General features: G+C 37.0%; 1 protein-coding gene across 1 annotated transcript in view; it reads left to right on the top strand.

Moving 5' to 3' along the window:
- Window positions 1-26,336, top strand: part of RGS7 (regulator of G protein signaling 7) — a 620,681-nt gene that overhangs the window by 399,096 nt on the left and 195,249 nt on the right. Inside the window, 1 exon segment of the mRNA XM_027768057.1 lies at window positions 7,152-7,202. Coding sequence (XP_027623858.1) covers window positions 7,152-7,202 — 51 coding nt within the window.

Below are 26,336 nucleotides of genomic sequence, written 5' to 3'. Positions count from 1 at the left end.
AGGAATGGTCTCCTAGTCTTTATGCCCAGCAGCTAGCATATAAAAATATTAACTTACTCTTAAGTTCAAATCCACACATTTTACACTTTTATTTATTTCATATCCTGTGACTCTAAAGAACTAGAGAATTTAATGATAATAATATAGTCCTTTAAAAGAAATCCAGTATCCCCATCCTAAGGCAACTTTGCAGACTTAGTCTTCTCTGGATTTTTTTTATAATGGTTTATTACAAGAATGGCTACATCAAGGAACCCTATTTCTCTTTTCTTCACCTCACACCTCAGCATTTCTTACACTAATTCTCACCATCTGTAGAAGAGACACAAATGGGTTTTCCAGAATACAATTTGGGAAAAGCTGCTCTGTGGATCAATAATCATCTTGAGCTCTGAGAGAGGGCAGGAAACAATCCTTAGGGCCATCTCCATTGCCTTTTATCCCCTCATGATTGCCATCCTTGCTGCCTTGCTGTTTTTGCTGCCTGTGTTTAAAGGCTTCAGAGAGACATAAAATCCCTGCTTTGTGTCTAAAGAGATATTGTTAGGGTTTCTGAAACTTGCACAATAAAGGTAAAAAAGAAAAAAACCCAGTTAAATTCCTATAATCTTGATAAAATATCTGCTTAAGAAACAACTGAAGAGCTCTACCCCAAAACTCTAATTTGTTTTCATAGTACTTTGCCAGAGGGTGGAGAAATATATTTTTACTTGTTCTATTTTCAGAGCATAAGAGTAGTAATTGCAATGAATACTGGGCTTCCATCCCTTTGATTTGCAGATTCAGGTTATATCTACCAAACCCCATATTTTCTGTGATTTGCTTTCAGGGCTGGGGTCATAGAACTCTGAAGAGCAACATCATGGAAAGAAAAATTAATCAGCCAGATCATTTGCTTTTTACCATCCAATATAATTAAACAGACTTCTTCTCTGTATTTTTTAAGGTGTTATATACATGAGGGCTTATTTTATTTTATTTTTGTTTTTTTGAGAGGTTTTTGCTATAGGGCACGTGTGCTCACCAGAGAGAGACAGAGAGATAGAAAGCGAGAAATCATCCCCCCCCCCCCAGGGGCGATGGCCACGCCGCAATCCCTTCTCCTCCATTCTCCTCTGGGGATCTTGGGCACACATGCACATGTGTCCGGCGTGAGTTTAAGCCACCAGGTCCAGGACTCGAACTGCGATTGGCTACATGGGAGTTCAGCAACATAGCCATTACGCTAACTACTGGTCACCAGAGCTTATTTTAAAATGTGTCTCAGATTTACTTAACAGAATCATATTTGTTTTGATTTTAGTAGTTCCCATTGACTTTGGGGTTTTTGGGGACTATTAGCTTTGGATGATTAAAAGATGCACTTTACATCATAAATTTGACCCAGCTTTATACTGTGATCAGAGGTTAATTTTAATTCTATGAAAACGAAATAATCTGGGGGACCAGCAGTTAGCATAATGGCTATGTCGCTGGACTCCCACGTAGTCGACCACGGTATGAGTCCCGGACCCGGTGGCTTAAACTCATGCCGGGCACGTGTGCGTGCGTGCCCAAGATCCTGAGAGGAGAATGGAGGAGAAGGGATTGCGGCGTGGCCAACCCCCCTGGGGGATGATTTCTCACTTTCTGTCTCTCTGTCTCTCTCTATCTTTCTGGCGAGCTCACGTGCCTTATGGCAAAAACCTCTCCAAAAAAAACAAACAAACAAAAAAAAACACCGAAATAATCTGGGCCAGCTAGGTGGCATGGTGGTTAAGGTGGCTAGATCCCACATGCGTCTCTGTGTACTTTGAGTCCCAGATCCCATGTCTTGAAAAGACTCTGTGTATATTTGAGGGTGACTGTCACATGGTAATCCCTCTTTGGGGAGAGTGCTTTCTTACCTTCTCTCTTTCTCTCTCTCCCTCTCCCTCTCTCCCTCTCTCTCTCTCTCTCTCTCTCTGACTCTGTCTCTCTCCACAGCACACATGCTATAGCAAATAGAAAATAAAACCTTTACTTAAAAAGATGCACAGTCATGGATCAGCAGGTGGTATGGAGGTTAAGTAGCTGGATCCCACATGGCCACCCACATGGTTAAAGTCTCAGAACTGGCAGCTTGAAAATCATAATGGGTGTGTGTACATGGGTCACCAAAATCCTGAGACAAGAACAGAGGAGATGGGATTATGGTGTGGCCATCCCCCCAAGATACTTTCTCATGTTCCCTCTCTCTCTCTCTCTCTGTTGAGCACACTTGCCCTGTAACAATTTTTTTTTAAAGTAACACAGTCAAAAACACACAATCACATACACACCAGGAGATTCTTTGGAATAGCTCTTTCAGTGCATATAAAGTGTGGCTTTATTCATACGTGAAAAATGTATTCCTACTTTGCTTTTGAGAAATGTAATAAATTCTATTTATTTCATTGAAAGTTGACATTATGCTTTTGATCTCCATGGCTCCTCTTTTTTGCTTTTTTCTTTTTTGATGAAAATATAAAAGGTGAAGAAACTGGAAGGAAGCTGTAGTTTGTACCCATTGTTCTGTCTGCCAATCATCTATTCTTTCTGAAAAATGCTCCATCTGTACCTCCCACCACTATGGCCATATTCATGCACTGTGATCCAACTTTGCTTGCCATGGTTGATTGTTATAGGAACAGATACTGCTCCTAAGCTGAGATCCTCTGTCAGGAAGAATGAAAACTAACTACTAAATGTTAGCCTCAAACTACTTGGTGGGAAAGATGTAAACCCAGGAGCTTTCATGACCCATTTTAAGTCTTCATGATCCACTTTGGATAGGAAATAGCAAAAGCTGCTTTTTAGAGAGAAATTCAGATGTTCAGAAAAGGACACAGAGAGCGAGAGAGAGAGATGGATTTGATGTCGCAATCCTTCAGCCTCCATAGGTCTTTGCCATAGGGCGGGCACCACCATGCCCTCCAAGATGAGAAGGAGTCTAGTAACATCAGAGCTTGTTTCCATTTGTCCTTAAGGCCCAAACACATCCCTTATCTTTGATTCCAGGTACCTTTTAGCCAATTTCTTCATGTCTATGTACATTTATGGTTTTACACTTCCCTCAAAGATTGTTCTTTATAATCTAAAATGCCCAAGTAAAGAAACTCAAATTTCATTGTTACCATTGTATTAGACCTTAACGATTTGTTATTTGAAACCATCAGTGTGCTCTAGTTAAAGGCCACCAAGAATACACATAGTTGGGAAAATCTCGTTTATTACTCGTTGCAGTGGGGAGAATGCACAGCATGGGGAACTGTGGGGAATCTCAGGGAAAGGGTTTAGGAAAAAATCTGTTGTAAGAGTTGGGCTTTGCTAGTGAAGGCAATGGGGCTTTGTGCTAGATTGAACATTGTCAGGAACTAGGAGCAAGTCTATGATTGATTATCTTAGTAGATTTTATCTACAGGAAGGGCAGACTAGACAACACCTAATATGGAATTGTTAAGAACCAGTAGTCACCCATATAAGCAAGATGGGGTACATGTGGTATTTTATGGCTTGGACCATATTCAAGTTTCTGTGTAGAGACCTGATTAAAGAGTGATCTTGTTATTTGTCTTTATCCATTGTATTCATAAGAGTGACCTTATCTGGTGTTAATGTTCTATGGGATTGTTTAACAGGAAAACCCCAACACCTAGCCAAGAGTGCCCACCTAGTTCCTGGAAGTCAGGGAGTGGTTTTGCCTTTTTTAGTCCCCACTGTTGACCTAAGTCAGACAAAATTAGGACATTGTCCATTAATCAGTGATCACAAAATTCTCCTCATTGCTGGGACTTGGCTAATCAAGAGATTGTCTAGAGAACAAAATCTGTGTTGAATTAGGATTAACATCGTCTCCTCCTTTGACTGCAAGATATGTTGAACCCTCAGATGTGGCAATGGCTTGAAGTCACATTTAAGACTCTGGACAGGATAAACTGGCCAGCCAGAACATGTAATCTTCAGAAACAAAATGCTGTTTGTAGATATGAGCAACTACTTATGTGAAGATTAAGAAGAAATTTGGTTCATTCTTTCTGCTTTATGAAAAGAGAATATGCTAGCTTAAACAAGTATTTTTTTTTCCCCTAGCAGAAAAAAGGAAATACAAAGAGTCCTAATTAGAAACTACATTTAATTCAGGGAACAAGAAATGTTATTTCTTGGCCTAGTTTTGGGTATTTCTATCATGGACACATTCTCAGTTCAGCTCTAAAAAGAACCAATTTCATCAAACAAAACCAATTGTCAGTGTCAGTAAGCAGATGTTGGAATGGTTTAATTATTGTGTAATCATCCCAACATATTACTGGTTTTAAATTGAAACATTATGAAATTTTTTATTGTTAAATGCATACCCTAACTCACTGTATTCATCTATTCCACATCTATGATTATTTTGCACGATAATAGAAATGTAAAGCACTGGAACCAATGCTTAGCTATCTTTAAGGAATGGGAATTTCCCAGTATCTCTTCCTATGTGGATGCTCAATTTGATGCTCAACTGTGATGAAAGAGCAGAGTGACTAGAGACAGTGCATAAGATCAGGTACCTGGAATTCTACATTGGTCCAGCATCACTACATAAATATTTGAAAAACTGAGTTCTGCTTTACTTTTTTAGAGGGATAGTCATTCCTGATTTAACTTAGAATTATAAAGATGAAGTGGAGTCTGTAATACTTACTAAAGAGTGGTCTCCTTTCCTCCCTACCTTCAAGTTGTTTTAGTGAAACATTCTTCACAATCTATTTTAGATACGTTTGTCTTCTCAAATGCATTTAAATCAGAGGCAGCTGTAAAAGGAACAGCTATAAAAAAATACAAGTTAAATACTTGAAGTTACTTTTTACATTCATGCATGTTGAAATGGATATGAATATTTCCACAAGTTTTAGAGCACCATCGTCAAGTAGGGTCATCGAGTTTATCTTAGTTTGGAACTGTTTTAATTGACACAGCTGGAATTATTTTGCCAATGTTAATGTAAGTCATTTGCCAGATATGTGATGTGGGTGTACAGCAACTGTAGTCAGGCTTCAAAACAAGTCAAAATGTGGGGCTAGCAGGTGGTATGATGGTTAAGGTATTGGACTCCTACATCATCAACTGCAGTTTGAGTCCCAGATCTGGTGGTTTGAAACTCATGCTGGGTGCATATATGTGTGTGTGTGTGTGTGTGTGTGTGTGTGTGCGTGTGTGTATGTGTGTGCCCAAAATCCCAAGAGGAGAATGGAGGAAAAGGGACTGGGGCATGACCATCCCCGCTAGGAAGTGATTTCTTGCTTTCTCTGTCTTTCTGGTGAATGCATCCTATAGCAAAAAAATCTTTCGAAAAAGAAAAAAAGTCAAAAAGCAATCTTGATTCATATTAGAGTTTTGTTCACGCAGCTATAACCCAGTTTATTACATGTACATAACAATTTACATGTATATTTTTCCTATTTTATATAGGAATGAATTATTCTGAAAACAAATATGAACAGAGATGAATATTTAAAGCAAATTAACTCCTCTTCCTGAATCTCTCTTTTCTGCATAGTTTCACCATTCTATTTATTCATGTTCCTGGGCTAGAAACATTTTTGTTCTCTCTTACTCACAATACTCATTCTTCCTTAATCATAATATCCTGAAACAAGTCTCTAATTTTGTTTGAATGCATTCCTTTGCCAATGTAGTTCAGGGCCTTATCCCTTCAATCCTGGATCACAACCAGGTAAGGGCGTTGACTGCCCTGCTTTCTTTCTGACCAGCCTAAGGCATTCCACATATACTGACAGTCACACTCCTTAAAGTTGTGTTGATAATGCCATTCTTCTGCTTAAAAACATTGTGTGTCTCTTTCTATGCCTAACTTACAGAGAAAAAAATCTAAATTCTTATGTGTGTGTGCGTGTGTGATATAGGATGTGTGTGCTGGTGCGAGAGAGAGAGAGCGAGAGAGGGAAAGTTAGACCTACCTCCCCCCAATGGGATGGACATGCAAAAATCCCTTCTCCATTCTCCTCTTGGGATTTTTGCCATATACACACACATACATGCAGCATAATTTTCAAATCACCAGGTCCAGGACTCAAACTGCCCATGTGGAATCCAGTGCTTTAACCTCTATGCCACTTGCTGGGCACAAAATCCGAATTCTTTATCCTGGAATTCAAGACCTGCTAAATATCCTGTGAACTCTTTCATTACTTTCACGTTTGCATTATTCCCAAAATTACTATATACAAAGCACGCAAATAAATGGTTTCTATTGAATGTTTTCTACCTTTTAAGTTTTACATGAACTCCTTTAGCAACTACATTGCTCTCTTTTTGATATATCTAAATACACCTTTCAAAATCCAGCTCAAACATTACATTTCTGAAGACCCTTCCTCATCTCATCTGTATGAAGTAAAATAGATATACTCAGATTTTTTTATTCATCACACATTATTAAGTCCTTCCGATGCTCCAAATAATCAAAGACAAATAGACTACCTTACTTCAAGGTACTTACTTTAGGACTTCAATAAAATAAGCAGCTGTGACATGGTGCAATTAATACTGTAATAAAAATCTACATAGATTCCAGTGAGGTTCCATGGAGGATATTGTAAATTCAATGATCACAAGTGAAGGCCAAGGAAAATTCTGTTGGGTCAGTGAATCTTAAGTGTCTTGAAAATAGTGGAAAAGCACTTTAGTCAGGTACTATAGAAACACAGAATCTTGAAACACTAAAGTGTTCAGAAACCAAACTCAAATTTGGGTTGGCTTGAGAACAGACATGAGGATGAGGTTAGAACAACTAGAAATGTGAATTAAGATCCTCTTACAAAGTAACAGTTGTGACAAGATAAAAATTGTTCCTGAAATATAGCAGACACTCAATACTTACTTAAAGAATAGATCACTTTACTACTAGGATATTAAATATTTTTGTGTAATATTTCATATTTAGTGGTTTACTAGAATGTGCATTAGTTTATTAAAGAAAAACTTTGTGTTTATAATCTGTATTTTCAGTATTCTATCTGTGATAATCCTTCTTGTACAATTAAAAGTTCCTACAAATTTGAGTACCAAAGTGGAAAATTCTTAAAATTAACATGTATAAACAAAATGTTCTCATGTGTACATGTTTTTCTTTTTTCTTTTTCCAGGTTCAGACATTGTTCAATGGTTGATAAAGAACTTAACTATAGAAGATCCAGGTAAATAAATTATCTTCCCATTGCTAGACTTTTTTTCTTTATAGTTTTCTGAAATATATTTTCTTGGGACTATATAAGATGGCAAGCACACAAACCTCTTGAAAAATTATAATTAATGCAGGTACTGCTTTAGCATTTATGTAGTAATATCTATTTAAATTTTCACATATTAGATGTCCCATTTTATATTATTTAATTCAAGTGAGAAATGATTGTTAGAATGGATGAACTACTAGGTTGTCGGAGAAGTCATGACAGATTTTTCTGGTTTTCTATGCAAAAATGCATCATGACTTTACCAACAACAATGTATATGTGTGTGTATATGTATATGTATATATATGTGTATATATATATATATATATGTGTAAGTTAAAATATATACACACATATACACTCATATTATAAACACATGTATATATATACATATACACACATTATTATATATAAACACATGTGTGTGTGTATATATATACACACACACACACACACACACACACACACATATATATAGTTGTTAGTATCTATCTATCCATAAGTAGTTTTACATATACCTTATAACAAGTGATTATAAAGTAAGAGAATTTCTTTTTATAAGACACATCAAAGTAAAGATAAATTTATAATTTTTCCTCAATTTCATTACTGAATGAGCTTTGAAAACAATATTATTTGTATTCTGCATTTTTATTATACCTACGTGATGTGTGTATATGTGATTCACTAGATTTTTATAAACCATGGTAACACAAATCATCCTAGTGCTAACAAAGAGAACGGCATAGTCACTGATAATCAGGGCACTATGGATTGCAAAGAATATTGTACATCAAAGGTGAAGTGGAGTCGAAAGACTTTTTTGAGTGTGTGTGTGTGTGTGTGTGTGTGTGTAAGTTAAAGGCTAAAGGTGTACTTCAGTAATAGTACGAGAAGCAGGAAAAATAGTTACAGATTTAACAAACTAGCAAGAAACAATCATTGTTTATAATTGTCATGAGGGATTTCATTTTAGCTATAATATATATGAAAAACACTTATTTTGTTTGCTGGATTTTGTTTGCTTTGAGGAAGTTCTAGATATTCATTACAAAGTATATGAAGAGGCACAGAAATCATACCCAGTTGGGAACATACGTGTTCTTTAGTCATATTTCTGGCAGACTGAACAATTACGGGTTGCTTCTTTCTTTGAATGAAGTAATTCATACCCTACAGAGTGCAAGGCTCTGAACTGGGTTTTAAGAAAAGTAAAAAGTATGAACGATTATTCTGAATATATGAAGGGACTTCAAAAAGTTCATGATAAATACATATTTTGAAAAATACTATGCAAAGATTTCAATTTCTTTTTGCACCGGAATAAACTTATACTTTAATTCTACTTTCCATGAACTTTTAAAGTCCCCTCATGTAACAGATGGTGCACTCAGAAAATGAATCAATATGGTTGCCATTCTGATCTCGTTTAAATATGATTAACAATATAGCTGACGTTATGAAAGTTACTTTAATGACTGCATATTTGAAATCAATCATAACATTTCAGAATGGCTCATGACAAGAGACTAATTATTGTAATGCTAGGTCTAATTTTAGCACTGTTAACTCCCTGAAAATGCTTAAAAAAAAACACAGAAACCCACACCTGGTTTCTATGTTGTATACTGATAGCCAAATGGTTCTTTGAAGACCTCTAGGGATCATTTGAAGTTCTAGATGTCAACAATTAGAGGGTTTTGTGGCAAAAATTGAAACAAGAGACTAATTCTTTTTATGGGAGCTGGTTCTGATGGCCCATTTGGAGACAAGAGAAGGTTGTGTGATCTTCTGTGCTTCATCTAATGAGTGTAATATGTGCACATTAGTGCTCTGTTTATTAATAGGCATTTATTAATTATTAATACATTTGTATTAATCTGTTTTTTGAGTCCATGATCATACACACACACACACACACACACACACACACATACACACACATACACACAAAGATACACACGTATACATATATATAATATTATGAAAATGTTTATTTCTTAATTAATTTACTTATACTTTCGTTCATTTAACAAATATATATACTTTTAATTCTTTCTGTGGATCAGGCTCTGAGAATACAAGGTGAACCTTTTCTCCCTGAATGTGATTATTTTTCACATCCAGGAATATCACCCTCTGTCTTTCCTTCTTTTTCACTGGTCTTTTGGTTTGGTCTCAGTCTTCTGAGATGGCTCTTTGCTTACCAGCTAAGGTTATAAATGTTGGGATGGCCAAGTTGTTGTCCTTTCTTTTTGCCATCTACACACTGTTGCTAAGGCACATGTGCAGAGGGTGCCCAAATTCATAATGTCAGAACTGACCTTTCCATGTGCTCCATACCTATCTGTCCAATTCCCATTTCCTTTCTCCTTCGAGGGGTCAAACTCAACACAACCAGAATAGAACCCTGATTTTCTCCACCTTTTGTACCTGCTCCTTTCTTCATTCCCAGTTCAGTTAGGGTGAGTCTTCTCTCCAAGAATATTCTGTGTCTTCCCATTTGTTGAGGTTTGATGTGTGGTGTTTTAGGTGTGTTTAAAGTTGCTTCATATATTTTGCACATCTCTTAATAAACTTATTCTTAGTCATTTTATCATGCGTCACACAACATAGTGGGCCCTTTTACCATTATATAATATATACTAACTGGTTATTGTTTGTATATATGGCAGTGATTGATACATATATGTTAAATTTTCTATTACTTTGCTAAATCATCTTTAAAAAATATTTTAATTAATTTATTGGGAAACCATATTAAACTTTTTCCAATATTTTTTTAGAATTACATTTGGTTGTCCAATTTCTGTGCCTTTGAAATTTTGACAGTATCTTTGTTGCTTTGACATCTTAGCTAGGTATAGAGTAGATGAGATGAACTTTCTTCTGCTTTCTGTACCCCAACCTCAAAAAGTTATATTAACTAAACTTTCTAAAGATTGCACAGTGCGAATGGCAGACGGCATGGTGGTTGAGGTGCTGGACTCTCACATAGCCAACTGCAGTTCAAGTCCTGGACCTGGCGGATTGCTTTCTTACTTTCCCTCTCTCTCTTTCTCTGGTTGAGTTAAATAATAATAATTAACTAATTAAAAATTAGTTATCAATTTGTTGCATTGATGCCTTCAGTATTCTAGTGAAATACGAAGAAAAATAGTTTATTTATATAGAAATCTTATTAAATATATGCACGTTAAAATGGAGATAATAATAACATCTATTACTCTGTGCTTTCTTGAGGGTTTAATAACACATAAGGCATTTTTTAAAAATTTGTTTTAAAGAGAGATTTTTGTGGGACCAGCAATTGGCATAATGGCTGTGTCTCTGGACTACCATGTAGTTGACCATGGTTCGAGTCCCAGAGCTGATGGCTTAAACACGCTGGGCACATGTGTGTGCATGCTCAAGATCCCAAGAGGAGATGGAGGAGAGGGGATTATGGTGTGGCCACCCCACTGGCAATTTCTTGCTTTCTGTCTCTCTGTCTCTCTGTCTTTCTGAGGAGCTCACACGCCCTATAGCAAAAACCTCTCCAAAAAAAAAAAAAAATTTAGAAAGAGGTTTTTGCTATAGGGTGCATATGCTCATTGGAGAGAGAAACATTACTGCATCTTTTATGTAAGTTGCTCCTACAATATTAACAGTTGCAGTTATTTTTATATTTTTTGAAACAAAACAAATTATTAGCTTGGTTTTCTAATTATTTGTTCTGGCTTACTCTTTCGATATAACATTTATTGGTAGACATTCCCACTCTATACACCAATTATCATTTTTTTTTCTTTTTCATCTTTTCTTAGCTCCTTTCCCATCTTCTCCTTTGTAGATACCTTTATTGAATTTGTACATCATAGCATTGAGGTCTTCTTCATTGATAGGAAGCTCTACCACTAGTAATAGAGTATTTATCTATTACTGCATATTTAGCTTTTCCTTATTTTTCTTTTTCTCTCATTCTCTATTTTTTCCCATCTGCCATTTGTCAAATTCTTTTCTAATCACAGTATATTGTCTTACATGTTATCTTTCATTTCTTTTATTGCATCGTATCTTTTCGAGTTTAATATTTTAAGTACACATATCAGGTAATGTCATAATTTTTTTCATTAATTCTATTTATTATTTTTCACTAAAGATTTTTTAGACACATTATTGTTAGCATTTTTATACTTAGAGATCATACATATATCTTAATGGCTACATAAATTTGATTGTATGAATATACCCTAATATTGACCAAGAATATTGATTAACAAGTCAATGTTGGTCAATGTTTGTTAATGTTAGTCACCTATCAATAATATCCCTGACTAATAAGCATTTATAATTTGTTTGTTTTCTCATCTTTTATTAATTCACAAAGGATCTTAAGTAATCTAAATACTTTTTTTCTTGGAGAGGTTTTTGCTGTAGGGTGTGTGCGCTTGCCAAAAAGACAAAGAGAGAGATAGAGGCAGAAAGTGAGAAATCACCCTCCAGGGGGGATGGCCACGTTGCAGTCCCTTCTCCTTCATTCTCCTCTCAGAATCTTGGGCACGCATGCACAGGTGCCTGGAGTGAGTTTAAGCCACCGGGTCCAGGACTTGAACCACGGTCGACTACATGGGAGTCCAGCGACATAGCCATTACGCTAACTGCTGGTCCTGAGTAATCTAAATACTTTTAATAGCAAGTACAGCAAATATAAACATACCTATGAACATGTGTCTGACTTTAGGCATAAAACACAGTGAATAGGATGAATATATTGTAAAGTAGAACCTAGCTAAGACTACATAGCTTACTGTAGTCATTAAATAGGGTTTTTTGGTATCTTTTTAATTTTAAGAAAAGCAATTTGAGCTTTAATAAATCAAAATTCAACAATGTTAAGAAAAAATTGCCTTAGACTTAAAGCCAGGAAAAAAGGTTAGGATTCTGTTCAAACAGTGAGCAGATACTAAAAACTCAAAAAACAGATGTGGACAAAGGTAAAATCTCGTAATAAGTACACTGTAATTTTCTTCTGAAACATTTTTTCTCTACCTATCCCCCCTTTTACCAAAGAGACATAAACTAACTTTTAAAAAAATAATAATAAATAAATTTAGTTTCAGTTTGGTCTGTTATTTGCACAACAAGAATACTAGTTGATTTAGTTGGTTTTACTAGAACTTTTTATAAGGAACTTCGGATTAGATTCTTTAAAAAGTCCCTATGGCTCTGTCTTAGTTCCTTAGATTTCTGGTCATATCTTTAGAAATGATATTCCAGTCAAAGCCCTGGCAATAACCAGTATTTCAAATTTCTGGTACAAGCAATAGATATTATTGAACTTATTTAAAATATCCATTCTGGCACAAAATAAGAAAACCCACAAATATTTCCTAATTCCAGAGAGATCAGGAAATGAGAAAAGTGTATGTTTCAATTTCCAAAAAAAGAACTTAGCAAATTGCTGAACCTATCAACAGCTAAGAGGAAGACAAAAGTCCTTAAATCTGGAAAACAAAGCATAGGATCCGTAATGTTTTAGTCAAAAGTCATGAAGTTCTATTTCTCCTGTACAGTCTCATGTAATTAACCTCTCTTCTGTTGGATTTGCAGAATTACTGTGGTCTGATCTTTCCATTTAAGTTCTGGAAGTTAACATTCAACATTATTATTCATCTTTCCGAATGCATCTCTACCATTAAGTTAGCCATTTTCTTGGTTGTTTTTTATTCTCTTATTTCTGTGTGTCTGTCTTTAGTTCCTGGTATAGTACTCCCTTCAGTATTTCTTGAAGAGCTGATCTAGTGTTAGTAAATTAAGTCAGGATTTGTTTATCTGAGAATGTTTTCATCTTTTCTTCCCATATGAAGGATAATCTTGCCAGATATAGTGTTCTTCTTTGAAATTTTTTTCCCTTAACACTTTTAATACATTTTCCCATTCTTTCCTTGCTTGCATTGTTTCTGATGAGAGGTCTGTTGTTAGTCTGATGGGATATCCTTTGTAGGTAACTTGACATTTCTCTCTTGCCAATTTTAGTATCTTGTCCTTGTCTGAGTCTTTGGTCAATCTGGCTATGATGTGCCTTGCAGAAGATCTTCTTGGGTTGAGTCTATGTGAGGTCCTTTGTGTTTCTTGGGTCTGGGTATTTGAATGCCTCTCTAGGTTTGGAATGTTTTCTTCCAAGATTTCATGGAATAGATGATCAATTCCCTTATTAGCTTCTTCACCTTCTGGGATACCAATTATCCTGCTGTTTAGGCTTTTAACCATTATCTAGTATTTCTTGTAAATTATTCTCATTTGGGGGGGGAGGTTATTTTCTCAGTCTTTTTGTTGACTTTTTTCAAGATCAAAGGTTTTATCTTCTACATCTGAGATTCAGCATTCTGCATGATCTTATCTACTTTTAATACTTTCAAGGGAGGTTTTGGTTTCCTGTATTACAGCCTTCATCTCTAACAGTTCCATTTGAGTCTTTTTTATGGTGTGTATTTCTTCCTTCAATTCATGAAAGAATTTCCTCACCTCCTGGAACTCATTGTCCTTTTTCTTTTGTATCTTCTGGAGTTCATTGTCTCTCTTTTCTTGCATCTCTGTTAGTTTAGTCACTATGAATATTCTGAAATCTTTATCTTGACATATCCACAAGTTCCACTGAACTGTCTGTGGATGGTGAAGGGTTATTCCTTTCCCTTGGGGAAGAGATATTTTCTTGCTTTCTCATATTTCCTGTGCCTCTGTGGTGGTTTTTGATTATCTGATGGATTATAAGTTTCTTTCTATTTTCTTGGAGTTAAACTGAGCATTCAGAAATGTGGAGGAGAAGTGATCTGCAATTTCTCTACAGTTCTGTGTCCTTGACACTCACCAAGCAACCTGTACTTTTGTCATTGGAACTGAATATTACAAAGGCCTCTCGGTTTCTAGAGAACAGTATATCTTGGCTGAGCTGCAGAGTTTTAACTGATAGTTTACAGCCACGCAAGAGATGAGCCATGCTCTCTTTGGAGCTCTGTCCTTTCTGCTGCTCACTCTGCAGTCGTTCTTCTCTGATTTTTAGTCATTTGATGGTATATTAACATTTGACTAATTTGTTGGAGAAGGTTTCTCCAACTTTAAGGGCATGTGCTTCCCTATAGAGTGAGGTACTTCTGTGCCAATTTCTCTCCTGTACTGTGTTTTGCAAAGTGGTATCCACAGAAAGAGATTTGAGTTCAGATTTATGAAGAGGAATCTCTCCCTTTGTGTAGCTCTAAACCTAGCAAAATTCAGAGGTTTGGCTACTGTGCTTATAAACCTGTCTTTACACTCACTGGGTGGAAGCTGAACAGCAAAATGAGAAAGTAAGGTAGAAGAAGGAGAGAATACAAACAGAAAAAAAAAAAAAAGAAAGAAAAGAAACAAAAGACAAGAGACAGAAAAAATAAAAAAAAAACCCAAAAACCTGCACACCACATGCGGCCTGTGAAATGAGCAGAACATCTCAGATGTGAATTCTCCCTACAATGCCCCTATCCTATATAGGGCGAGGAGAGTAAAGAATTAGCAAAAGAAAAGATTAACAAAAGAAAGGATTGAAAAAGGGAAGAGAGAAAGGAAGAAAAAGGAAAAAAAAAAAAGAATATAGAATAAAAATATTTTTCTCCTACCTTTCTCGCTATGGGCCAAGGAGGTGAGTTGGAAGAGGAGGGCTGCCACTTGGAACTGCTCAGCCCTTACCTTGGTACCAGAAATGAGGGGAGCACCTCAGATGTGATGTCTCCTTGCAATATCACTGTTACATGTTGATAATGTTATAAATCTACATTGTGTTGCTTATATCTTAAAAATATTTGTAGATTTGCTTCAAGACTTTTTTCTCCACTTCTCAAACATGAAACACATTTTATAGGACTGATTCTTAGTTATTGACAGGATTAATGGATTCTACTTGAAGAACTCAGTGCCATAGTTTCCCATTTTTGCATATGGAGTACTAATTAATATGAATTTGCATGAGTAAGTTAGTTTTTTGACCAACTGAGCGTAGCAGGGAGTGAGCTAGATTTGTAAGCAGTCTTAGCCTCAGGATTTCATCATGATATCAAATTGTTTCTGAGTATGATGGACATATTTCTATATTTGGCTTTATTAATTGCCAATTGCCCACAGGTATGACCCTTCCTGATTTCTTCTAAGTTTGCTCTGTACCATGAGAGATAGAAACTGTCCATACTTGCAGTTGTGTGTGTGTGTGTGTGTGTGTGTTAAAATTATCTGTCCAACTTTATTTATCTATTATTATTATTTTAATTTGACCAGAGAGAGAAAGAGAAAGTGCAAAAGCAAGTAACCAGGTCCAGGACTCAGACCATGGTTGGCCATGTGGGAGTCCAGGGCCTCAACCACTACACCCCCTGCCAGTCCCATACTTGCAGTTTTATTGTTGGTGCAGCCCTGCTCCACCTGCTTTTGGATGCTGTTGATATACTATAACAGATAGGTTCCAAAGTGGTGTTCTGCCTTCTCTCATATGTGTCCTCTTCCCACCTAATTTCGGGAGTTTTATTAGTGATCTGCTAGTCTTCACCGTTTAGTACTATGTTTCATTCTCAGGAAAGTGTTGCAATATGGCCCAATATATTAATATTTTTATACAGATGGAGATATACCTGTGTCCCTATGCTATTTTTCTATTTTACTCAGCATGGAGGTGATTCTGCTGCTGTTATTCTGAGGTATGGGATTCTCTGAAGCTGTCCAAGTCTGAGGCAGCCCACACAGACCTTCCTGTAGTGTGATCCTTCTGGATCCCTAGGTCTCTATCTGGAAAGCAAGGAGCAGATACTCTCTACTTTGGATGTAATAACTTTTTTGCTTCTTTTTTTTCCCCCCATTGCTTGAAATATTCTATCATATTAACTAGCTTTTTCTGTCATATAAACTACCACAAAACTTGGTACCTTAAAGTAACCAGTCATTTTGTTTAACTCATGATTCTATGAACGGGTTGGTTAATTCTTCTGCTTGTCTGTTTTCTGCTGGGCTCTCTGATGCTCCATAGTCAACTGGTCTTGGGTTTTTGGCACAGTTGGCACTTGGTAGGCTGCCAGCTTGATAGTTCTTTTGCTCTCATCCTTCAGCCTGCTAGAATTGTCTTCCCATAGTGTCCTTATGGTTCCAAATACAGCACAAGTTTCTTCTTCTGTCACATTCACTATTGCCTCATCCACCAAGGCAAATGTCATGGACAAGTTCAAAGCCTTTGTAGGAAGGACTATGCAATAGTAGGGATGCAGGAATGTGTGAACAAATTGGAGCTGTTACTACAACAGTCTTGCACGTCTGCCTTTTAAGCCTGCCTTTCATAATACGTTGTGTTGTCTTTTGGTTTGAGTTTATAAAATCTATCTTCTAGAATCTGTTCATTGTTTCTTTTAAAGAATTATTTTATTTAACTTTATTTATTTTAATTTGACCAGAGGGGGACAGAGTGAGAGACAAAGAGCAGGAAAGTGAGGAAGCAAGCCACCAGGTCCAGGACTCAAACCATGGTCAGCCATGTGGGAGTCCAGCGCCCGTAACCACCACACCACCTGCCAACACCTGTTCATTTTTTCTTAATAAACCTACTTTATGTCTAATATCATATCATATTAATTATGTATAATATTTTAGCGAATTTATCACAATACAAAGCTTCAATGAAGTTTGCATTGCTAATACAGTTATTGACAAGTATCAGTAACTCCTAGATGTCACCTGCTCCTTTGTGAGCTGGGAAGACATCCTTATTAAGCTCTTGAAATTATGCTGAAGGAGATAAAGAGATTGCAGGAGAAGGGAATGTGGTATGGCCATACTCCTGGAGGGTGAGCAGGAGAAGGGATTGTGGCGTGGCTATACTCCTGGAGGGCTATTTCTCACTTGTTGTCTCTCTGTCACCTCTGCCTCTATCCCCCCCCCTCCCAGAACACATGCCCTATAGCAAAAGTCCCTCCTTTAAAAAAAAGAAAAAAGAACTTACTGACTATGGGCATTAGACAGGTTAATTTCTCTGCTTTTTTCCCATCTATATCTGTATACCTTTTTTTGTTTGTTTAAGAATTATTTCTTTTTAATTTGCTATAGGGCACATGCACTCACCAGAGAAAGAGAGAGAAAATGAGAAAGCAAGCTACCAGATGTGGACCTCAAATTGCAGTGAACTATGTGGGAGTCCAGCACCCTAACCACCATGCCACCTGCTGGCCCCTGTGTAATGCTTTTTTTTCCCTTGATCTATTTTTGGTGAAGCTTAGATGAGTCAATATGCAAATGGGACCGAATCTTGATTTTTTTTTTAAATGCCAGTTTCTTTTTTAAATTTTGCAAGTACATTGAACTGAATTGAGTTATTTTAAAAATACATGTAAAAATTTAAAATTTCATTTATTATTTGTTGAGAGAGGGAGACAACCTTACCAGATTCTTCATGCTGTAATCATATCAGTCTCAGATCAGACCAGAGGCACCTGTGCACATGTACCCAGTCTGCACGAGAAGCGAGAAGGCCCTGGGATACGAACTGAGGACCCTTCTCATGTGGGTCGTGTTGCCTCATCACTGTGCTCTTACCTGGCCTCCACTAAATGGATGTAATTTTCAAATTAGTCTTCAAGTAGATTAATCCTTTCCCATATGATTCACCACCCAGTTACTTTTCTTTACAATAAGCTATAAGAATATTTACATGTAATACCACTTAAGCTGTTGCTTAATTTAATCATCTTTTGTTTGGGATTTCACATATGTTGGTCTTATTGCTTCTGTTGAATCTAAGCAAAATAATCACAGAAAACACACATCCTCCTCAGCCATGGAGTGAAATGCCAAGGTCAATCATTCTTAATAATCATCCAATTGTTTTTTTCTTAGTAATGAGAATGCACTGAAGTGTCGATAAGTTTATTATAAGCAATGATTCAGCTAAATGAATCATCCTTTCATAGATGGGAAAAAGTGAAGAGAAAGAAAATTTAAATGGATTGTTCATCTAACAGAATCCAGGGTAAAAGAAGTGGCTTACAATGCACACAGAGGATTGTGATTGGAGATAAATATGGACTTATCCAGGATAAAATTTAAATTTCAAATCATTGCAAAATTTTTTCCTCTGGAAACAAACCTTGTAAAAATACCTGTGAAAACTGAGATTCATAGAAGTCAACGAGATATTTGGCTTGCACATCATCAAACTGAAATGAGTAACTTAATTGCCACTGAATTAATTGAATCAATCCATTGTGTTCACCATAATACAGATAGTCTGTCATCTGCCTTTGAAGCCTGCCACAAGTCCTCTAAAGAAAGTGCTCTAAATTCTGCTAATTAATTTAATAAGACTCTATTACAAATGGCCTTTGTGTTCCACAGATTCGATTTGACTTCCAGTGAAATTATAGCTCTAGAAATATCCATTCAGATTGAAAAAGTATAAAATGTTTCTGTTATCTTTGTAATATTTTAGACTTGCAAAGCATTTTATGCTCTTCTAAATAATTTTTGTCTTTGTTCATGATAAAGCACATATGAGAGAGGGAGGGAGGGAGAAATAGAGGGAGGGCGAAGCTCCTTCCTCAGTGTCTAGCCACACTGAGGGTCTGGTCCCCCTTCCTCCAGGGTTCCAGCCCAACAAATCTTGGGCACTTGCCTGTGAGCTTGGCATATTTCAAGCTGACCAGGCAGGGATTCAAACCGCAGTTGCCATGCAGGACCCAGCTTCATTCACTCAAGCAGTTCATTACTCCCGTACCACATAGCTTGCCTTCCAAATCATTTCTAATGGGTTATTTTATGAGGTTATCACATCCATATTATGAAGCACCCAAGCAAACAATCTATAACTTAATAATTGGGAAATTAATGGAGAGGAGCTTCCATTAGGAATGTTCTGACGAGGCAGAAAGTGAAAAGCGTACAAATGTCTGTCCATGATATCTGCCATTCAATGCAATTACACCATTGAATGTCGTCTGATCACATCCAGCCTGGCAGGATCAACTGTCTTATTTAACTAACTTGTTAGCCACACTTTTACATTTTTCTCGCACCCACCTTATTTATTTATTTTTGTTTTTGCATTTGTACTTAAATACAGCATTTCATAGTGGAACAAGCAACTATTGTTTTCATTGACTAGCACAATGATGCAGTTGCCCTACACAACTAAAACTCCAAACTCACAGTGTACTGAAAACTTTTCATGAAGCCCCTATGTTGAAATTTTCATTGTCAAAGCAGAGCGTAACCTCCAGCATGTCTGTCATTGTTCAAGTCATCTTTCCTACTGAGAGCGGCTTTTTCTGATTTGGACTTCAGGCTGCCTTCAATTCCCACCTCTATATTCCAATCACAGTAAGAAAGACTGTCATACATGAATGTTAACCATGTGGGTGCCCCAAGAACTTTGCTCATTCTATTTAATTCATGTAAGTAGGAAGAGGGCAAGAAAGCTCACAGTCACCGCATACCAGCTATGTGCCTAGTACCAGGTTGACAACTTGAAATATCCTATTCAAGCTTTAAAAAAACAAACAAAAACAAAAACCTCATAAGGCAGGTGTCCATAAACAAACTAAGTCTCAGATCACAAAGCCAGTAAGAGAGAGAACCAGTGTTCCAACCCAAGAGATTTGATTTTAAAATACGGACAGTTTCAGCTCCAGATGAAGAACGTCAATGCCACTTTATAGACGAGGTCCCTGACATCTTTAGCAAAGCAGGCGACAAAACTGGCTTCCTCCCTGTAGTGTTGAGCGTGATGCCAGTGTGTGCATTTATTAGAAATCCAGCCGTAATCTCTGGCTAACCCCGTTCCTTTTTAATTTTTATATTTTTATTTATTTGTTTTTATTTGGTTTGTCCTGGTCAGTACCAGCATCTATAAATCTCAGGTGCAAAGATTTCTCTTACTTTTATCTGATAGACTTATTTTTACATACTGCTTTTTTGACTTGCTAACTTTATTTTTGGGGGAGGGGGTTACCTTAGGGCATGTATGCTTGCCAGAGAGCAAGACAGAATGAGAGTGAATCACTCCCCAAGGGGGATGGCCATGCAGAAATTGGGGAGGGGGTTACCTTAGGGCATGTGTGCTTGCCAGAGAGCAAGACAGAATGAGAGTGAATCACTCCCCAAGGGGGATGGCCATGCAGAAATCCCTTGTACTCCGTTCTCTTCCTGTGATCTTGGATACACATACACACGCACCTGGCATGAGTTTCAGGCTACCAGGTCCAGGATTTGAACCATGGTCATCCATGTGCGAGTCCAGCAATGTAACTCCACACCATTTGCTGTCCCATAGAGTTGCTAACTCTTAAGGAAATCCAATTAGAATTTCTGTCTTTTCTCTTATAGGACTTGAACAAACATATGAGGTCAGGATTCAGTAAACTTTTAACTAGTTGATTAACTCTACCTCACAGCAAAGCCTGTTATTTCTTCAGTTTTCACTAGAAAAAAAAATAAAAATAAAATTCCTTTACACAGAAAAGCAAAATTGTCCTGTAGCATTGCCTAACTTTTCCTGTAGTTGGTTGGCCTGTAGGCTTTTTACTTTGTTTTAGGTCCTCACTTTCTATTTTACAGCTCTTTTGTATATACATGTTCTTTTTATAAGCTACCTTGATTCTTTTGTTTGTGTGAGGGAAAAAATAGACTGTAAATAAGAAAGTAGGGAGGAATGAGGAGAGAAGAGGGGGAGAATGGAGGGAAGGGAAAGAAAGAAAAGAAAGAATAGAGAAAAAAAGAAAAGTAGGAAAAAGTTTAAAATAGTCATTTTTTTTCCTTCCAAGTAAAAGCAAGGAGAGATATTACCCAAATGCAGGAAAATGTTCTAAATGTTCTGTTACAGCCTAAGGAAGTTGCTTTTATTTCATGGAAAATGAGTTTCATGGGCAAATTGTAGCTCCTGTTAGAAACAAAAAGTGATTTATTGATTGAAATGTTGCAGTATTCTTGAAAACCCAAGAAAAGGCATAGCAAAGTCATAATGAGAATCTTATAAAAAAAAATCACAAAAAGATTAACCCATCAGTTAGAAATGTATCTGTAGGCCTAAAGTGACATCATATTAAATGAAACGACTGCTTTCGATGATGCTTTGATTTTTCTTTCCTTGAAAGTTTTTCAAAAAAATTTAAAACCATTGGAAAGTATTCTGACATCCTGCAGATATTCTATCTTTTTAAATGTGATTCAAGGTCATATTATTTATTTCCAGCTTAGAAAAATAACAGTTCTACCTAGATATTTCCTTTTCTATAGCTCAGGGAGAATGAGTAGATCAGTTATTCTGGAATGGCAGGCCCTTGCAGGTGAATAGCTTGAAACAAGATGAAGATGTTGAGCGGTTGGATCACACAACGCCTAGAATTACTCCACTGAGATATTTCTGCTCAGTCTTGTGTGCAATGACCAGTCATTAAGGAACAAGAGCATTTGCCCCTCTGCATTAAGTACATTTCCACTGCCTTGTCTCTTTATGACCATTCACTCTGTAAATTTTATTAATCCTTTCCAGCCCCTGACTGGACTCTAAAATTTGATAACTATCCCTGATTTACTAACAGATGTCCAGTGGTAGCCTACTAAAATTTTGGTCACGGATGTGCAAATTATTGAACATATTAAAGACCTTTTCTTCAACACCTTGTTTGTTGACCCTAGAGACAACAGAAGAATAGATGTCCTTAAGTGGAAATCATGGCATCATATCCCTGCTGTTCCTTAGAGAGCTTTACAAGCTTTACAAGAGATGTGGGTGTGAATAGTTGAGGATGTGCCCAGCAGCTGGAGGCCCCTCCACATTCTTGCTACTGAGAAGTAGGGGCTGACAGCAGCTCCTCTGCCACTTCTATACACTCTCCACCTGAGTCTCTTGCTGGTTTGGCCAACGTACATTCACTTTATGTGATCACTCACTGTAAGAAAGTGCTGGGGACATGGATTTCAGGGGCTCACATGGAAATCTAAATGGTGCCGTGTTGTTGGGAATACCTCTGTAACTGAAAACAGGTGTTTTATCAAATAATCTGAGACACATGAAGCCAGTTAAAAAGATACAAGTGAACTGGCAGTGAAATGCAACATTTTAAAGAATAAGAAAGATGTTGCTTAGATTATGTTGTGCAAAGTATGTAGAAGTCTCTCAGCATCTTAAATAGGACTATGGGACATTAAATTCTATGAATAATGAGGATAGCAGTGGCCTGGGAGAGAGTTGATTGAGAGGCACAGAAGTCATTAAAAAATTAAAAAGCAAACATATAATAATAAAACAGAGTTAAAAACACATTCTAGGAAATGCAAAGGTAAAGAGCACAATTTAATGCAACAATCTTTTCAACTTAGAAAAGTTCTTCTGATAGGGACCCACTAAATGTTCCATACAGAGGACCAAGTCTCAGGTTTGAGCCTCACATGAAGGTCTCACCCAAGACAACAGAACAAAAGTCTGAAAAGAAAATTATTCGAAATCAATGGGGTGTCAAGAAAGGCAAAAGGATGTTCTTTTTAGAAACTCTTTAAAAAAAGTTTTGATCTCACTTCATCTCTGACTGTCGAACTAGTTTTTCTTAAGTTAAAATTAAATAACCAATCTTAAAAACTCCCCCAGATTCAAAATGTTGAGTGAAGAACAATTTCAACCAAGAATACTATACCCAGCAAAATTATCCTTCACATGGAAAGAGAAGACAGGAACATTCTCAGATAAACAAAACCTGAAAAAATTTACCACTGCCAGACCAGTTCTCCAAGAAGTTCTGAAAGGAGTGCTGTCTCAGGAAAACTAAAGTCAGACACACAGAAATAAGAGTTTGGGGCTGGCAGGTGGCGTGGTGGTTAAGGGCTCTGGACTCCCACATTGACGACCATGATTCAAGTCCTGGACCTGGCCACTTGCTTTCTCACTTTCTATCTCTTTCTCTCTTTTACTCTGTCCCTACCTTTAAATAAGATAAATTAAAATAAATTAAGTTAAATTTTAAAAAATTCTTTAAAAAAAAAAAGAGTTTAAAAACATTTAAGAAAAGGGCCAGCTTAATGGTAGGGACATGTCTGTAGTTGAATATTATCTCCCAGAATTTAAACAGAAAGCTTGGACCATAAGAGAAGTTAGATTAAGTACATGAGACTGAGCTGATGAAATAGAATTTTAAGACTTTCAACTAAAACATTACTAATCTTTTTCTATACTTTGTAGTCTAGAGAGAAGGATTTTTGTCTTCTCTTGAATTGTCAACAGATCCATATCACTACTATGTGAACAGAATCCTAATCTGCTTCCTGGCTTTAAGTCTAAAGGAAAGTTCTCCCAATTTTTTTTTTATTTATTTACTTTACATTCTTTCACTGACCATCCACAGCATACAAAATGCAATTTTCCAGCCAGAATACGCTGCAAAGTGGCTTAATCATAGCTAAAACTGCCTTTCTTGAAATTAAAAAATATATTAAAAAATACCTATTTAGCAATCACAATAAGCTATATAGCCTCAGCTAGGTGCTATTTTAGAGTATATTCATTCTACTCAGTTTCATGCCTAAAGTCAAACATTTGTTCACAGATATTTATATATCAGCTGAACTTGCTACTGAAAGTAGTTAGATCAATTAAGATATTTTGTTAACCAATAAAATGTGAGAGAAAAAAAGGGAATGGAAAGCAACTGCAGATACCAGAGATAGAGTGGGAGGAGGGTGGGAAATGACAGAGGGTGAGAAATGGGGGGGAAGGAGGGGAATGTGTGTGTGTGTGTGTGTGTGTGTGTGTAATTATTTGTTGATGATAACATGTATGACTAAGCCACTATACAATGTATTCTAAATGGGAAACTGCATTTTGTATGCTGCGATGATGTTCAGTGAATAAATGTTAAATAAATAAACAAATACAAAAACAAAAAGCTCCCCCTGAAATATAATAGACTGATCACATAGTCAGTAATAAGAGAGACCAGATTTGCGGATAAGACTAGTCATGCATTTAATAAATTATTAATTTACACACAGAGAATGTGTCTATCAGAGATGCAGTATTATTCAATACATTGATGGCTGCTCCTCTCATGGGCAAGGCAGACATTGGATAAATTGTTAGACCTACAGCAAACCAATCAGAAACTTCAACTAACATATCCTCTTAATTTCCTTTAATTGTGTCCTTCCAATGCATTCACCAAGAGAGTGTCTAATCCTAGAAGAGTGTCACTATGTTCCTATCTCTATATGAAGTTGTACACATTGCCACTGAAAAATTACTCAGTGCTGTGGATTATTTCTACGAAGACAACATGGCTTCCAGCCTCAACCAGTTCTTCAAGGCTTCCTGGATATTCTAGTTCTCTAACTAGATAGATTATTTGATGGATGATTATTTAAAACCTTTTCCAATTCCCTTCACTCCACCATCCTGCTACATTCTCCATCACTCTCAACATCAGATCATATAACCTTTCAGAGCAAATAGAAGGCAGGAAGAAAATATCTTCCTAATGTTCTAATTCGTCTGCTTCACAAGGATATGTTGACTCTATATACATCCATTTTTCCTCCTTTCCCATTTTTCCTCCTTTCCCCTCCTTTCCTATGCTCGTTATTCCATCCTCTCACACCACCTCTGGGAGCTTGTTTTATCCTTTCTGTTTTTCTTTTTCATCCTAAACTACCCTACTGTTCTCAGCATTGCCACCACAGTTCCCTCCCATCGTAAAACATTGCTACATTGATTCATGGTACATTACGGCTCTCATATCCCTATTTCACGAACTCATTTGCATTTACTGTCTCTAATTTCTCTTTGTAGTTCTTACTCAGTTCACTATAATCTCACTTTTTTTTTTTTGCAATTTTTTTTTATTATAATTTTTTTTTTCTCATCACAACACACATATGAATTTTCCATCCAAAATACACTGTGCATTGGCTCAATCAAGCACATCAACATATATGTTCTCAGCAAATGATTTCCCAATTTTTGTGTCCTGCATACCTTGCCTTTTGTTTTGCCATCCTAGGTTCCCCATCCCCACCCTCTGCCATGTCCCATCTTCCTCCTCCATTGTCCCTGACATTCATGATTGCCCTCAATGCCTTCTGCCCCCCCCCATTCAATTGTTCTACCAATGAACTCAATTAGTCTAAGTATATCCACTAGCTAGCACAGCTGACATATCCTTACACATGTATCCAAATCTGATCCTAGGCATAAACCCCAGGGAGTAGAATGAACATACTATAAAGTAGACCCCAGTTGTGTACATACAACTCTCTTCAGTCATCAAATGTGCATTTTTTTTCCTCCTGCTTATTACTTTTTTTATATTAAATTATATTGCCTAACACTCATTCCCTGAGTATCATCACAACACACCAAGTGTAGTTTCCCATCTAGGATAAACTACATAGTGTCTTAATCAAGCATGTCGTCACCAATACTGTTCCATTTCTACTTTCATACATATAAATATGTTTTTTATCCTATGTTTGACCCTCAGCCCTTTCCCCCTCTCCCAATTACTCTATCTCTGCTATAGACAGCTATCCTCCAGAGGGGTCATTGAAAATGCGATACCTGCGAGTAGAGGGAGAGGGGTCACGAGTCCAAAGTTTTTAACAATAGGGAAAATAGATTCCATTCAAGGTTGGATCAAGTGTGGGTCTCGTGCAGTTCCGCAACTGTAGGTGAGTCTCCATGGAATACAGTTTCAGGAAGGCGGTTCTGGCAAGCAGAGTTGACCATCAGTTGATGCGGCACAGCAGCCATCTTGTGGTTAGCCGGAATGGTGTTGTGGAGGTCTGCAGCGTGACTTATCCTCTGGTGTCTGGCTTCCCTAACAATGGCAGGGTAGTTCCTGTTCTTGCCTGAGGTAATGCAGGGCTGGTATCCATCATCTTCTCACTGTCCATAGGTAGATAAAATCCTTCTCTACAGTGTATTTCTCAGTTGGTTTAAGGCAGTTAAAGGTTCTTTCTGTTGCTTATAGTTGCAAATTCTTATTCCTTCTCTTCAGCTTCAGCTTGCTGGCCCAGAGGCCGCCCGCCTCCTGCCGCCGCCGGCTTAGCAGGGCTCTGGGGGGGGGGCACGCAGAG

The sequence above is a fragment of the Tupaia chinensis genome, unplaced genomic scaffold (assembly GCF_000334495.1).
Source record: "Tupaia chinensis unplaced genomic scaffold, TupChi_1.0 Scaffold000074_1, whole genome shotgun sequence".
Classification (NCBI taxonomy): Eukaryota; Metazoa; Chordata; class Mammalia; order Scandentia; family Tupaiidae; genus Tupaia; species Tupaia belangeri.
Note: the sequence above shows the minus strand (reverse complement) of the source record. Positions and strands in the feature narration are given on the sequence as shown.